This window comes from Pteropus alecto, unplaced genomic scaffold, assembly GCF_000325575.1.
Source record: "Pteropus alecto unplaced genomic scaffold, ASM32557v1 scaffold288, whole genome shotgun sequence".
Lineage (NCBI taxonomy): Eukaryota > Metazoa > Chordata > Mammalia > Chiroptera > Pteropodidae > Pteropus > Pteropus alecto.
The window spans coordinates 807,033-823,564 of NW_006442124.1; the positions used below are offsets into that span (position 1 = coordinate 807,033).

The following is a 16,532-nucleotide window of genomic DNA, read 5'->3' on the forward strand; positions in this document are numbered from 1 at the left end:
AAATGTGCGCCACCCAGAGCCCAGATATCCGGACTCCTAGGCGGATCCCGACCGGCTGGGAGACCTTGCGGGGAGCAGACGCCCTCTCTGGGCGAAGGAGTGGAGCCGGCGTCTACCTGCTCATCCCGCGGCGCTTCCTTCTTTTCCTGCTTTTTGCCAGGTAGACCTAAACTGGCTTCTCCCCAGTGAGCTGGTGTCTGTTTAGATCGCGGGTCCGGCGGATCCAGGGGCGGGGGATGTGCGCAGGAGGCTTCGCGCCATGTGCAGTGGGGACCTGGGGCTCCGCGACCTGGGCCAGGGGCTGAGGCGTGCCTCTCCCCGGGCGTAGGACACACACACTGCTTCCCTGACAGATTGCAGAAGGGGGTGCCACTGCGTCCATAGAGGCGGCTACGGAGCACCCTGGGGCAGGAGACTCTCTGCTCCTGCTGCTACCTTACCCTGCCTCGCCCCATCGCGCCTCCATCCTAGATCCTGGAGGTCGGGCGCTGAGAGTAGGGAGGGAGAAGGGAGGGAGCAGTCTTGGGGGCATGTCTGGGTAAATGTGGGGCCAAAGGTGGAGGACTCCCTAGGAAAAAGGGAAGATCAGTGGCCTGGCCTGGGGTCCCTGACGTCCAGATGCAGCGTAAACCCGCGCTGTGCCCCTTCCCCTCCCACCATCTTCTCTTTTCCTTGTAGCTGGATATGGGGATGGTGTCCCTGCTGCTGTGCGGCCTGTCCGTCACCCTTCCTCTTTTTATCAGAGCAGGTATGTTCTGTTTGTCCTCGGGTCTCAGAGGTCCGTGCGCCTCCCTGCCGCTCCGAGCCTGAGGGTTCGCGGGGGACCTCAAGCCCTGCTGATTACACTTCCCACCAGACCATGCAGAATTCCAAGGAATGAGATTTTCACTTCCAAGTGTCCTGTGCTCAGCCCCAAATGTCACCTTTGAGTTTCGAGATGAGTTTGGAGAGGGAGAGGATTAGGCAAATTTGCAAGTCAAGATTTGAGTTAAAATGCTCAAAAGGATGTAATACTGTTTATTTTATACGACAAGGGTCATTTTGTGACCCAAGGTAAAAGCAAAGGAACCATCAACAGAACAAATTTATTCCAAGAAAAACTAAGCAGTTTGGTAGATAAGGACTTTAAAGTGAGCAAATTTTTAATAGTCCTTTTTGGGACGAGATGCTTATACCTTTGATTCAAGACAGGGTGAAATTACTGGGTGGCAGAACAAAAAGAAACCAGGACAGGAAGGGCTCAGAAAAGAAATATTTCCCCAGATGGAGGACGATAGAATGAAAGGTTTTACAGTGGAAAGGAAGTACAGAATCATTCCAGGAGGGGAAGATGACTTGTGAGGAGGAAACTGGCCAATTCTGTCCAATGGACACATTCAAAGGACTTTGAATTATGCTTTCAAATCAACAGACTATTTTTAGGAAACTCTCACGCTGAGGAAACACTGAAATAAAATTGGCTACGAAATGGAGACATTTGTTAAAACTAGAAATAAATAACACTAGACTTATCTTTCATGATAATTTTTCCACTTTCTTTTCCTAGATGAATGCAAGAACATCAGTATGCAAAATGAGACACCTTCAGTAGACCAGCCTTTTGCTTTTAATTGCACATACCCTCCACATACATCTGGGAGAGCATATGTAACATGGTATAAATATCCTAGCAAAATTCCAGTATCCAAAAACATACAGTCTAGAATACACCAGGAGCAAAACTGGATTTTGTTTATCCCACTGACATGGAATGACTCCGGGATTTACCAATGTATTATAAAGTAAGTTACTCATTTAAAATAGAACTAACACACTCCCTTTCTCTCAAGTATATAGTTATATGTATATAATTTTGTTAGGAAAATTCTCAGTAAACTCTTAATAAGCATAGAAAATAATAAAATATAGTTTTATAATTATTACAAGGCGGTTTCCAATGAAAACATTTTGAAACAACAGATTTGTAAGTCAGTTATTGAAACTGACTTTTTCCACTGATATGATGCCACAAGCCAGACTGGCTTACAAAGCCTTTTTATTCCAATATCATTGCTGCCTTCTTTCTTGGAATGCCAAAAGGTTTTGAGATAGGTGGAAGGCACATCCAGATAGCAATAAGTCTCCTTTGAGTACCTTTTTATAAGGCATCTACTGTAGAAATTTAACAGTGACTAAGCATCAAGTATGTTCCAGACCCCATGCTAAGCCCTGTGCTAGAAAGTAATATGAATGAGTGAGTGACACAGGTCTGGTGGGAGACAATTGAGCCTGATGGGGATTGCGATGATTGGGAAAACATGCCTCACCAAAGGTGGCAGTCTATTCAGCTCAAGTCCATTTTCCAGAGAGAGAGAAAGAGGAAGACGGAGAGAGGAGGAGAGACAGAGAGAGAGAGAGAGAGAGAGAGACAAAGAGAGACAGAGAGAGAGGAACTTTTTAAGAAGTGTTTTGTGCGTGTCCTAAATAAAACATATCTGTAGACCCAATTTTTACTCAGGGCCCCAGTTTTGTTACTCTCCCTTACGGACACGAGCTTAACAAATTATTTTACCTCTCTGAGCTTTGATTTTCTTTTCTGTACAATAAAAGTCATGCCAGCCTGAAGTAGGAACTCTGGAAATGCAGTTTCAGTCTTCCTCCCATGTTTCGTTTCTGTGGTATTTGTCCCAGGATGGCCTGTGTCCCACTGCTTCATGCCACAGTCCTTATTTTCATATGTCAAATCAACTCGAGGAACAAAATTACTTAGTGATATTCAAACGGAAGTGGCTGGTAGTTCATCTGCCCGGCCTCCTTCCACAATTTCACTCACTACATAGATCAAGCTGCTGACGTCTTAGGGAGGTCTGCTCTCCTGTTTTTTTATTCTTGGTTACAAATTAACTAGAGCTGGAGACTATATGTCACACAAATGCATCTGGACATCTGGGCTGGATTTAAAATATTTAAATTGGGAAGCTGTGAAATGGGGGAAATCATCTTCCATAGAAAGTAGGCATAGATATCTGTCATGAGAGAAAATAAACATGAATTTTCATAAATTTTTAACATACATATATGGTACATAGCAAACTGTATGTTTTTACTTTGAAATAATTTCAAATTTACATAAAATTTGCAAGATAAAGAACTCTCATCTACCCTTTATCTAGAATCCCCATTATTTACTATTTTGCCACATTTACCTTATTATTCTTTCTCCATATATATGAACATTACATACAATATTTTTTTCTAAATCATTTTTTCCAAATCATTTGAGTTGGATACATTGTGTCATTTTATCCCTTAATATTTTAATGTGTATCTCCTATCAACAAGAATATTCTCTTACATAATCACAATATAATCGCATTCAGGAAATTAAACTATCAGATAATATTTTTTTTATCTAATTCTCAATCCATATTCTAATTTTATTAGTCATCTCCATGATCACCCTTATAAATTTTTTTTCTTTCCTTTTCAGTAGAGGATCTGATCCAAGATCATGCATTGCCTTTGGCTGTCATGTATTTTTAATCTCTTTTTATCTGGAATAGTTGCTCAACCTGTTTTTTGTGACATTGACATTTTGAAGGAGTAAAGGCAATTATTTTATATTATGTCTGTTATTTTGTGTTTGAGCCTCCTCCTCAGTGGTTTGTGTGCACTTCAGACAGTGCTCAGAGGAGCATGATGTCCCTTGCCCCTCGTTGGAGATGTTCATTCTGATCACTTGTTTAAGGTGTTGTCCTGTGTTTCCACTGCACAAATACTTTTTTCTTTTTGTAATGAATGATTCGTGAGATGCATTTGTCTTGTTTGAGGCAGAGGGTTTGAAAATAACTTAGACATACCTGAAGATGAATGGACTCATTTGGTTTGTGATTTTTGAGTTTACAAGGTTCCAATCTGTTATTTTCTTCCAGTAATACAAACATGTGTCACCAAATACATGTAAACCTAACTGTGTTTGAAAAATATTGGTGTGGTACTTCCAGAAATAATCAAATGAATTTACCAGATGAATACAAACAAATATTACACGTTGGAAGAGACGACAGTCTCACATGTCATCTGAACTTCCCGAAGAGTTGTGCTTTGGATTCGGTAAAGTGGTATAAGGTAAATAAAGAGAATTTTCCTATTCATATTTTTTCTCCTCTTCTTTAAAATCCACTTGTCTTTTCCCTTTAAGTTTTATTTTTAAGGCAGAATTGGTAAAGAGATTTGTGTATCTAAGAGAGATCTGTTAGCTAATTGCTATTGATAATCTCACTGTTAATTATTGATTTTTAAATTTATGGTTATTATACCTTTGTAATATTTTATTACTGGTATTATTTGTGTCTACCACCTCCCCTCTATTATCCTTATTTTTCAGACTATCCTTGGCTTTTCTTTTTTCTAACAGATTGATTAATTAGTTTGCCTGGGTACTACATGAACATGAGTCGATAATTACAAAGTATAAAAAGTTGCCTCCTGGAAAGTCACCTTCTCACTCCTGATCCATATTTGCCTTGGCCCATAATACCCTCCTTAATATGTGACTACCATTATTAGTTCCCTGGGTTCTTTGCATTATTCTTGTATAGTGCTATAGAAGCAAATGAAACTGTATACCTTAACCCTTTCTTTTTTACGCAAACAGGGCATCCTATATTCACCTTTCTGCACCTTGTGTTTTCACTTTCAAACATTCTCTCTCTTTTTTTTTTTTGAATCAGTAAATGTTAGCCTTGATTACTCGTCAAAAATCGAACATCTACCAGGTGCTCTGAGCTACATTATAACTAATCCTTAGAACATGCCTAAAATTATTCTCCCATTGTATTGAATATTGTCTTTTTCTCAGTATTATGCAATATACAGCAGGGCTGTTTGATTCCAAAGACTGAATGCCTTCTGCCATTCTTTCCCCTTGACTGTACTGGCAGACGATAGCACATAAGACATAGTCCTTGGCATGGAGGAACACTGGCTCACTAGTAAAGGTTGAAATAAGCTTTCCCCAGCTCAGCTTGTTAGCACTTGCCAGCACAACCATCTGAGTCAGGAGTTTGCTTTGTGGGAAAGTTTTCATCTCCTGATTCAATTTCTTTAATGGTGTGTTCGTTCAATTTTTGAATGAGTTTGGTAAGATTTTGTTTTCAAGTAAATTGCTGTTTCATTAAACATACAAAATACTCTGGCATGAAACTTTATCATCTCTTTTAATGTCAGCTTTTGCAGTAAGATTTATCTTTTAATTCCTATTACTGTGTATCTCCCTCCCTCCCTCCCCGTCACCCTCTCTACACACACACACACACACACACACACACACACACACACACACACACACACACTCTTTAATAGTCTCATAATAGATCTATCAGGTCTATTCTTTCAAAGAACCAGTTTTTGGCTTTGTCAATCCTTTCTACTATATATTTTACATTTATTTACTTTATTTCCATTTTCCTTTCTTACAAGAAATATGGCAATGAATGTCCTATCCTTTAATGCACATTTGTCAGTGTTTGAGTGGTCGCTAGCCTTAGAATTGTTAAATTGTATGCTTATGCTAAAGTATTCAACTTTATGATGTTTCCAAATTGCTCTAAAGAATTTATATTACTTTGTATTCTACCAACACTATTCTGGATTCCCTAAAACCTTGTGTAGCACTTTGAATTGTCAGACTTAATTTTTTTTCATATAATTTTGATGAACATGAAATGTTACCTTACTGTTATTTTAGTTTTCTTTTTCTTTTTTTTTTCATTTTTTAAATTTTATTTTATTAGTTTCAAGTATATAGTACATTGGTTAGACATTTATATAGTTTATAAAATGATCCCCCTAATTTCTCTTTCTCTATTTTTTCTTAATTATTAGTGAGACTGACCAATTTTTTTATTTTGTTTTGTCATATATTTATGGGCCATTTTTCTGAATCCTTTCTAAACTGCTACTCATATCTTTTACTGTATTTCTTTTTTCATTTTCTCATCATTTTCTTACTGACTTGTAGGAGATTTCATATATTTCTATATTATGGATACCAGTGCTTGACATGCACTAAATTTTTTTCCTTGAAGTGTAGCATATATATATAGAAAATACATGACTAATAAGTGGACAAGCTTGATGAATTATCAAAAAGTAAACACATCTTTTAATTACCTGTCCACCAAGGTTAAGAACTAAAATATCTTGCCAGAATCGCAGGAACGCTGTTTCTGCCATCTTCCAAAAACTATGTCCCCCTACTCCCCCGAATAACCACTCTCCTGACTTACAGTGTCATAGATTAGTTTTGCCAGTTTATGAACTTTATTGAAACTGAGTCATATTGTATGTAGTATTTTGTGTCTGGCTTCCTTGGCTCAGTAGTAAACTTGTGAGAATCGCCTATGCTGTTGCAGGTCACTCTTGTTAATGCATTTTTGTTGTTGAACAGTATTGCATTATTATTATTATCAGACATTTGAACTATTTCCGATTTTTGGCTATTAGGAATAAAGCTGCTATGAACATTCTTGTATATATATTTTGGTTCACATATCCATGCATTTCAGTGAAACATTTACATAAGAGTGAACTGGTTAGGTCATAGGGAATATGGTCAAAGCAATCGTGCCAATTTACTGCGACAGCTGCAGTGTGTAAGAGTTAGTTTGCTTCAGATATCTGACAACACAGGATATGATCAGTCTTTTTAGCTTGGACAGCTGGGGAATCGTATCGCATTTTGGCTTCAGTTAATATTTCTCCTTTACATTTTGGATATGCATGTATATGTGTATATGTATGTGTATATGTATATGTATATGTTTATGTATATGTATAATTATGTGCCTCCTAAAGTATCTTGCCTGCTTTTATATTTATTTGCCCTGTCCAGGGGTTTCCAAACTTTTTCTGTAAAGAGCCAAGCAGTGAATATTTTAGGCTTGTGGGCCAGATGGCCTCTGTTGCAACTACTCAACTCTGTTTGGGTAGAGTGAAAACAGCTATAGGCAGGATGTAAGTGAAATAAATGTGTGTGGTTGCGTTCCAATAACATTTTATTTATAAAAACGGGCAGTGAACCAGATTTGGCCCAGTGTAGTTTGCTAGTTTCTGGTCTTGTGTATTTCTCATTGATTTGTAGTAGTTCTTTATATAGCTGGATATGAGTAATTGTTAGTTATATGTATATGTTGCACATATTCTTCTAGAGGCTGTGGCATGCCTTTTTGTTCTTGTAATGGGATGTCTTCATAATTGTAGTCTAGTTTCTTAATTTTAGTCTAGCCTTCATAATTGTAGTCTAGTTTCTTAATTTTTCCTTTGATTAGTGCTTTTTGTCCTACCATCAGGTGACAAGATATTTTGTTATGTAATCTATAATTTTCATTGTTTTCTCTTTTTTGATTGATTTTTAAATGTGTGATAATAGGTAGAATCAAATTTTATTTTTTTTCTGTTTGGATTTATAGTTTACTTATCTTTTCTCCATTGCTTTGCATGCCAACTCTGATTTAAATCAAATTGTTATTTGCCTGTGGATCCGTTTCTGAACTCTCTGTACTGTTCCATTATTTTATTTCTTATCTTGTATTGATTATTAGGGTGTCAGGTAAGTCTTATCAGTTTTGTTTAAGTCCTGTAGCTTTTTCTTCTTCCTCAGTGTTGCCTTGGCTATTCTAATTACACTGCAGTTACACATATTTTGTAATCAGCTTATTAACGTTCGCAATAACATTGTGAGAACCTCGACTGGAATTGCATGGAATTTATAGGTCAGTCTCGATACCCAGTAAAATTACTTTTCTCACTTAGTTCTCTTTTGGGTTGTTATCTGTGGATCATTATCTTGTTATTTGTGGCATTATAAAATTTCACATAAATTTTAGAATCAGTGTGTAAATTTCACAAAAAATAATAGTTTGGTTTTTCATAGTGGTTGTGGTATATCTATTGATAAATTTGGCAAAGATTGATATCTTTACATTTTTGAGCCTTCTAAACTATAAACATGATCTATCCCTACATTTGCTTTTCTCTAATTTCTCACAACAATGTTGTATAATTTTCTATGTAGTTATCTTACATGTTTTCTGTTAGATCTATTTTTAGAAAATTAATGTTTTCTGATGCTGCTGCAATAGTATGGTTTTTATATTTTTATATTCTGTTTGTTGCTGGCATATAGAAATAAAATTTATCTTTTGTGTATTGTTCTTGTATCTAGCAAACATGGTAATTTCATTTATTTATTCTAATGGTTGATCTATAGATTATTTTGGATATCATGCAGACACGATAATGTTATTTGTAGATTACTGACAGTTTTATTTTCTGCTTTCCTATCTTTTTAACATTTATGTTTTCTTTCAATCGTATTGGACAAGCTAGGACCTCCAGAACATTCTAGAAGGTATTACAGCTCCAGTGTTACCAATCTACTACAGCGTTATCACCACTTGGGAACTGACAATAATAGCATCTGTTATTTTAAGCTTTCAATATTTTCCTGTTAGGTGTGATGTTTGTTTCAGGATTGAAAGGCCTTTATTATATTAAGGAAGTTCTCAGAGTTTGTTTGGATTTTTATTATGAATTAATATTAAATTTTATCAAATGCCTTTTCCATTTATTATATGATTTTTCTTTTACTGTTACTGTTTCTTAATCTGTTACTGTATTGAAACATAAGAATTGGTTTTTAAATGTTATACCCTTCCTGGAATCACCTAAATTGGTATGTAATCCTTTTTATATAGTGCCAGATTTGGCTTGCAAATATTTTGTCTAGGATTTCTTTTTTCATCTACATCATAGAGAGATTGGTGTATAACTTTTGCTTCTTGCTTTGTCCTTGTCAGATCGTGATATGAAGGATATGAAGGATAAGTTGGGAAGTAATCGTTACTTTCTTCTAGAAATGTTTAAGGTTAGCTTTATTTTTTATTTTACATCCTTTTAGAATTTAGTAGTAAAGTTATGTAAGATTGGAACTTTGAGGGAAGGTTTTTAAATTACAGGTTCAGTCCTTAAATTATAGAATTACTCAGATTTCCTCTTTCTTCTTGTAGCAGATTTAGCACATTGTGCTTATTTAGAAATTTTCATTTTATCTATATAATTTTTAATTATTGAGATAAAACTCTTCAAAATATAATCCTATTACCTTTTTAATGTTTGTAGGATTTGCAGTAATGTCTCCTTTTTCACTGCCAGTGTCATATATTTCCATTTTTCTTTTATTTTGTTGATTACTCTTGCCAGGGATTTATCAACTTCAACAGTCTTTTCAAAGTGCTTCGTTAACCTTGTATTTTATTAGTTTTCTGGTTCATTAACTTCTGCTTTTATGTAGTTTTTTCCCCTCTGTTTTTTCTTTTTAATTTGCTGTTATTTTATTAATTTTATGAAATAGAGTCTTTGATCATTAATTATAAACCTTACTTCTTTTTCACTACATGCATTTAAAGTTGTCATTTTCCTTTAAACTCAGTTTTAGCTGCTTTCTACAGTTTTGATATATTCTCATCATTCAGTTAAAGGTATTTTCCAATTTCTGCTATTATTTCTTCTTTGAACTCCTGATTATTTTTAAGAATTGCCTACTTTAAATACAGCATTTTTTAAAAAAATTACTTTTCTGTTTGTTAGCTATGCCGTGTCAGAGAAACCACTATATATTTTAAATACTTTGAAATTTGATGAGACTGGCTTTATGGCTTAGCATATGTTTAGCTTTTGTAACTGTCTCATGTATATTCAAAATACTGCAGTTTGGGTTTGTTAATTGTGTTACTCAAATTTACAAATCTGCTCCTCCCAACCCTCGAATTTTTTAGTTACTTAGATATGTTAAAATAACCTAGTGTGATTGTAGATTTTTCTATTATTTCTTCTGATTCTATCAATGTTGCATTATATTTTTGAGATTATATTATTAATTACAGAAATATTTAGAATGAACTTATTTTCCCACCGACACTTTTAGGGTAATAAAGCATCCATCTTTATCTCTTAAGGCCTTTTGCCTTGATGTTTACCTTTCTTTGGTAATAATAAAGCTACCTCAATTTTCTTGTGGTAGGTGCTTGCATACTGAATCTTTTTCTATTTTTATACTTTCAAGCTTTTTGTATTTTTATATTTTAAGGTATGTCTGCTAAAAGTAGCATATATTCAGATTTAAAAAAATTAGGGCTGACAATTTTTACCCTTTACTTGGAATATTCAACCAGTATATTTAATGTGATTACTGATATGTTGGGTTTAAATCTATCATTAAACATATATTTTCTATTTATTATGGTGTGTTCTATATTTTTTCCCTTATTTTGAATCAATGAAATATATATATTATTCTGGTAGTTTGATAGTATGCATTTTCAACAGTTATTTTACTGATTATTTTACACATAACATTCATACTTGACTTATTAAAGTCTAATACAAATTAGTACTTTTAATACTTCCTAAACAAAGTAAGTATCTTAGAATCCTTTAACTCCATTTAGCAATCCTTTGGATTATATGCTGTTGTAGTTATTGATTTATATATTTTAAACACCACTAGATATTATTACTATGCTCAGTCATTATTCTTTTATATTTAATCTTGGCCTTGTTCTTCATTCTACCCTGTATTTCTGAGCTTCCGTGTGGAATAATTTTTTCTGCCTGACTAGTATTACTCAAAAATTTCCTTGGTATGAATTTTCTTATGAATTATTTCATTTTGTTTGTCTGAAAAAGTCTTCATTTCACCTTAATTTTTGTAAGATAATTTTGATGGGCTGGCATTTATTTTGTTTTAACACTTTGAACATATTACACCACTGTCTTATAAAGTCCATTTTTTCTCATGATATGTGAACAGGATCATCTCTTTTATGATCTTGTAAATAGCTCTTTTGTTCTTTCAAGGAAATAGGTATTTTTCTCTGAATATTTTTAGAATTCCCTCCTTGTCTTTGGGTTTCAGGAGTTTTACTATGGCGAGTTGAATTGTTAATTTCTTATTATATATTTTAAATGTGCTTTGTAATGTTGAAATTGTGGCTTGACATCTTCCCCCTTCCATCATTATCTTCTGTCATTAGTTCTTCCAACATAGCTTTTACTTTACTTTCATCTTCTTTTGGAACTACAAAAGAATATATGTTTGATCTTTAAAAAAACATTTTCTATATTTCATGAATTTTTTTATTTTCAATTATTTTGTGTGTATATGCTTTGATGAAATATTTCTTTCTGACCTGTTTTCCAGTTGCTACTTTTATCTTCAGCTTGGTCTCATCTTCTATTAAACTCATCAGTTTACTTCTTAATTTTAGTTATTAGCGTTTTTAATCTTAGAATATTTATTTGTTCTTTTGTGTAGTTTATAGACACAGTTGAATTTCTAAATCTTATCATCGAGTTTCTAAACCAAATTGAAGACAACTATTATAGAGTCTGTGTCTGATAACTCCATTACTAGGTTTCTCCATGTATTTGCCAATTCTCTTAGGTTGGGATCACATTGTCTTATCTCCTTACAGAATTGGTTATTTTTGAGTTATTGCTTGAGTGCCAAACATTGAATTTGAAGAACTGTAGAGTTCATTTGAGGCTCCGTATATTACAATATTCCTGAATTGAGGATTTACCTTCGCTTGGCTAGTTAAGTGTATTAAATTAATTCAGTCAGTGATCAAAAGATATTTTTAAATTATGATTGATTCGGTCTCTTTTAGGGCTGTTTGTTTAGGGATTCAGCCAAACTCTGTGGTCATTTAAGATCCCAACTGAAGGCCTGAGAGTTCATCGAGGCTATTCCTCCTTGGCAGGCTCCAACCCTAACTTTTGTCCCATAAGCCATAGATCTATCAAGAGTGCTGTCTTATCAGTCTATCGGTCCTCACCCTCAGAAATATTTAGGATAGTTAGTGCTAAAAACCTCATTTTCCATTAATGAAAAACTCATCTTGATGAACATTTCAGACATTGTTAGAAACTTTATAGCCACCACCCGTGCCTTCCCGACTTGTGACAATAATACCTAGTATTTAGGGAATGTTCAGTAAATACATACTGCCTCCAAGTTCTTTCTACTTCCCAATATTTTTCATTTTATTATCAACTATTAAGTCAATGAACAAAATTACATAACAGATATTCATTTAATGCCTATCATGTGTCAGGACATATAAAATGCACCTTACATACTCTATCTCATTATTTTCTTAGCATTGACTCTCACTACAGTTTAATTATTAACGATATTCCTGTTTTGTTCAGAAGGTTTTAATTTCCAGACCACAGTCTGCTCAGTCTCAATTGCCTTTGACTGTGGCATCGCCTCAGCTTTGGACTTCTCAGGATAGAGTCACATATTCCTCCAGTGGCTTCTTTAGGCTCTATTTCTCAGGCATTCCCTCTCCCACCTCACAGCTTCACAACTTCCACCTCCTGGCACCATTATTATAATCCATTAGGGTCTTGACAATAGGAATTTTTTTCCTCCTGACTTGGACCTATTATGGTCTTAGATAAGAAAGCATTTGTCATTTGTGGAGAGGTAGAATTTTAGAAGTAACTCTGCCACTACCCCAGTGTCAAGATATAGATGTTTTGAGTCTTAATTTTCTCACTTATAAAATGAGGGTTTAGATTACATGATTTCAGAAGGCTCTTCAAGCCTTAAGACTACTATTCTGAGGATAAAAATCTATTCTTTCTTTTTCCAGTATGATAAGACTTTGAGGGGCTGGGTGATTATTAGCAACGTAGGAAGTGTTATAATCTTTATCATTATTTAATATAAATTTCAATTTCTGTAAGACTTGAAGATGGACTCAGAGCTGTGATTATCAGACCTGAGTGGGCATTGGATTTTACCTTATGGACCTTTTAAAATAGTGAATGCTCAGACTCACCCTCCACTAACTGAATCAGACTATTCATGGGTAAGCCTCAGACATCTTTATTTCTAAAGGAACCACTCAGCTTGAGAAGATAAGCGGAAGCTAGGAAGCAAGCAATATAAGGAGGAAGCATCATTCTGAAAGTGCCTACCTGTTCAGATTCAGTGACCCCAGTTATGGCTCTGTTTTTCCACTAACTAATTCTCTTGAGTCACTCTTGGGGCCTCAGTGTTTCCATCTGTAAGATGGGAGGGTTAGAATACATTCTCAAAATATTTAGAGCCTATTATCTGCCTGGCACCGGTGATATAATATTGAAAAAGAGTCCCTGCCTTCAAAAGAGGCTCACCAGAGGAAGCCAACAAGAAAACTAAATTTTTTATTATAGCATGAGGTAAACACAAAAAAAGGCAAAAGTAGATTAGTCACTAGGAATGTCTGAGAAATGCTTCCTGGAGGAAGTGACTTTTGAACTGTGCTTTAAGAATGAATAGCAGTTAACCTGGGGAAAGGAAGGAAGGATGAAAATTCAAGGAAACAGTATGTGAAAAGGTGTTAGGGAGAAAGAGAATGGTGTTTGGGTGGCATTGGTGAGAGTGTAGGGTACATGTAAGAGTGGGCCACGGTGATGTTAAGAAGTAGATGACCCTGTATGCTAACTTATACATAGCCTTTTCCCCACTTACAGTATTTTAACAGCCCATTACATCATCAGGATCATGACACGATCAACTTTTCATTTTGGTAAAGTCCTCATGTAGGCGTTGTAGTGAATAAATTGGAAGGGCTTGAGAATGGTGGCATGATGACCACGTAGCCTGTTTCAGAAATTTAGTTAAGAAATGGGGACTGTTTTAAAAAAGGTATGACGTAGAACTAATAGGATGAGGGAAAACAGGAGGAGAGTTAAGTGGAGGGTACTTGTTCTTGATGGCCCCCATTTCCTCTGTTAATCAAAAGATGTTATGTGGAAAATTTGAAAAAGCAACATAGGTGAATAGGAGAGAGAGAGTTGTAGGAGATGCAAAGAATTTGTAAGGTGAAGACCATGAACTTGTAGTGGTGCCAAGACCCCCATTTAAATGACTGTTTCCTATAGTGCTCGTCTGGCTACAAGAGAGGGATGGTGGGGTTGACGTGGGTTGGTGGTGTTGCAGCATGAACATGCTGGAAAGCTAAAGGGCTACAGAGCTGATTGGAAGTAGGGGTGATTAAAAAGATGGCCACACAAGTCTAGGTTGGGCAGGAAAGGAAATAACGCCTGAAGGAAACTGGAAATTAGGAGAAAATAAAGAATTAAGGGGACCGATTCAAATTAAGATTTTAAAAAAGAAGGGGGTAGATGAATAGAAAGTTCAGGTAAGAAAAATACAATGGATATGGTGAGTAGACACTCACTATCCATGGTGAGCCTCTTTATACTAGAGAGGCTGTAAAGCTAGAAAATAATATCGAAACAACTGAAAAAACACCCTACATTTTCCAGAGTCCCCTGCAGCTGCGGTCCTAGATGTGATTCTGTTTCTCCAGCTGGTTTCACTGAAAATCTAAAGTGAGGATGGTGGATCTTCCTGCTTTTTTCTACTGGACAACATGACAATGGAAATTGTTTGCAGTGATGTTTTGGGGTCCTGTCTCTAGGTTTGTGAGAGCTGCAAAGCAGTGCTTCTGTCTTCCGATTTATTTGTTGGTGTGGCTCTACCAGATGTGGCATGACTTCACACTACAGTTGCATAAGTGGCAACTCTTGGTCTCTGACTTGAGAGTGGTGTATTTCAGAATCTTAATTATCATTGTCATGATTGTGGTAGAGGGAGCAGCTATCACACGAGCTAGTTTTGCAGTGTGGTTCTGGACTAGATCTCACTCTGTGAGTACTTTTTAAGATTTTGTAGGCATCTAATATCTTGTATTGAATCCTTTTCTGCTGATATAGAATGCTTTTTGTTTTCTGTGACTAACTCTAGTCTGAGAGATATGGCCTCATAGAGTTTTGAAGATTAAATGAAATAATCTATGCACTAAGCATTTTGTTCAGTGTGGGTACACAGTAATTACTTAATAAACAATTATTAGATATTGTTATTATTCAGTGAAAATAAAGGAATGGAAGAGGTGGAATAATAACAAGTTATAGCAGAATGGTGGCTCTGTTTTTAAGAATTTGGAGACATAGTAGTTATGGACAATGACAAAGTCCAGATTGTGGCTGAGAGAATTGAGGTGACGGGAGTAAAGGTGGTACTTGAAATTGAAGGTTCAGGTACTAAAACATCCATTTTTACAGGTAGTAAAGTATTCACACCTGGAAAAACAGGCATGTCTCCATTTTTTTTTTAATTCCAAATTACTCCTTAATACATGATTTGTACCCCATCACTATGCTGAATCTATACTTCCTGAGGTTACTACTGGCTTTCCAGCTGCCACATATGACATTCATTTTGATCAACCCTGATTTTGATCTCCTTGTAGCATCCACCACTGCTGGATGTTCCCGTCAGCTAAGAATTCCTTCTTCTTTCTAGCTGAGACATATTCATTCTTTATGTCTGTTTTCCCCTATCCCATCCCTTCCTTAGTAATCATAACTGGATTCTCATATTCTATATTTGGGTATTAGATTTTGGGGTGTCATTTTTCAGTCATGGTCATCTTCTAATTTTGCTTCAATTTCATCTAAATGGATGGCTCATAGAACCATCCATATACAGATGGCTCCCAACTCTCTGCCACTTGGATCTGTCGCTCAACCTCCGGATACTGTCCAACAACATACCACATATTCTACTTAGATATTTCAATCCATGCAACTCGCCAAAGTCACCATGTTTAGAACCACTTTTTATCTTAGCCTCTGATCATTCATTTGTATTTTCTTTACATTCTCCTATGTAACGACACTTTTGCATGCCCAAGCTGGGACTACAGAAGTCCTGTTCTCTCTCCATATTCCAAATTTGTCACTAAATTATGTGGATTGGAATTGCTTACAATTATTGTTTTTGTGTTCCCTTCTCACTATCCCCACTGTCTTGCCTTATTTCATGCTTTATTTAGCCTTATGGGAAAAAGTTTATGGGAATAACTTCTTAAATCATTTCCTATTTTTTAGAATGCCCCATCTTTAATCTTTTCCCACACAACAACCAGATGGATAATTCTCAAAAACAAATTTAGTCAACTTATTCCTTTGCTTAAAAAGCTTCAGATGTTTATCCCCCTTTCTTGTTTTTATTTTTATTTTTATTCTTTTATTTATTTTTATTTTTTATGACTGGCCTTCTGGCTACCTCACTGGTTTCATCTCCATCACTCTCCTATAGTCACTCCAACTTAGAATGCTGTGGGTTATTTTATGTCTCAGAATCATTGTACATGCTGGGCTAGGAGTGTTCTACTTGGTGCTTGAAATATAAAACACATTCAAATTTTGGCTGCTGTTATTGTTAATATTTTAATTTTAAATCTTGTGAGATATCACCCACAAAATTTTAAATAAAAATTAAAACCTGAGAATTTAAACTCTAAAATAGTGCTCAAGTAGATTACAGTAGAGGCCATCCTAGCTATTATAAAAGAATAGATGGCTCTTAAACCAGCAAGGCTAAACTTTAATATGATTAAATATCTGTGCATCTGGAAAGAAAT

General features: G+C 35.5%; 1 protein-coding gene across 1 annotated transcript in view; it reads left to right on the forward strand.

Annotated features, from left to right (window-relative positions):
• The first annotated feature begins 690 nt into the window (after window positions 1–690).
• Window positions 691–16,532, forward strand: part of IL1RL2 (interleukin 1 receptor like 2) — a 37,044-nt gene continuing 21,202 nt past the window's right edge. Inside the window, exons 1-3 of the mRNA XM_015596271.1 lie at window positions 691–748; window positions 1,547–1,781; window positions 3,912–4,107. Coding sequence (XP_015451757.1) covers window positions 691–748; window positions 1,547–1,781; window positions 3,912–4,107 — 489 coding nt within the window. The remainder of the gene's footprint in view (window positions 749–1,546; window positions 1,782–3,911; window positions 4,108–16,532) is intronic.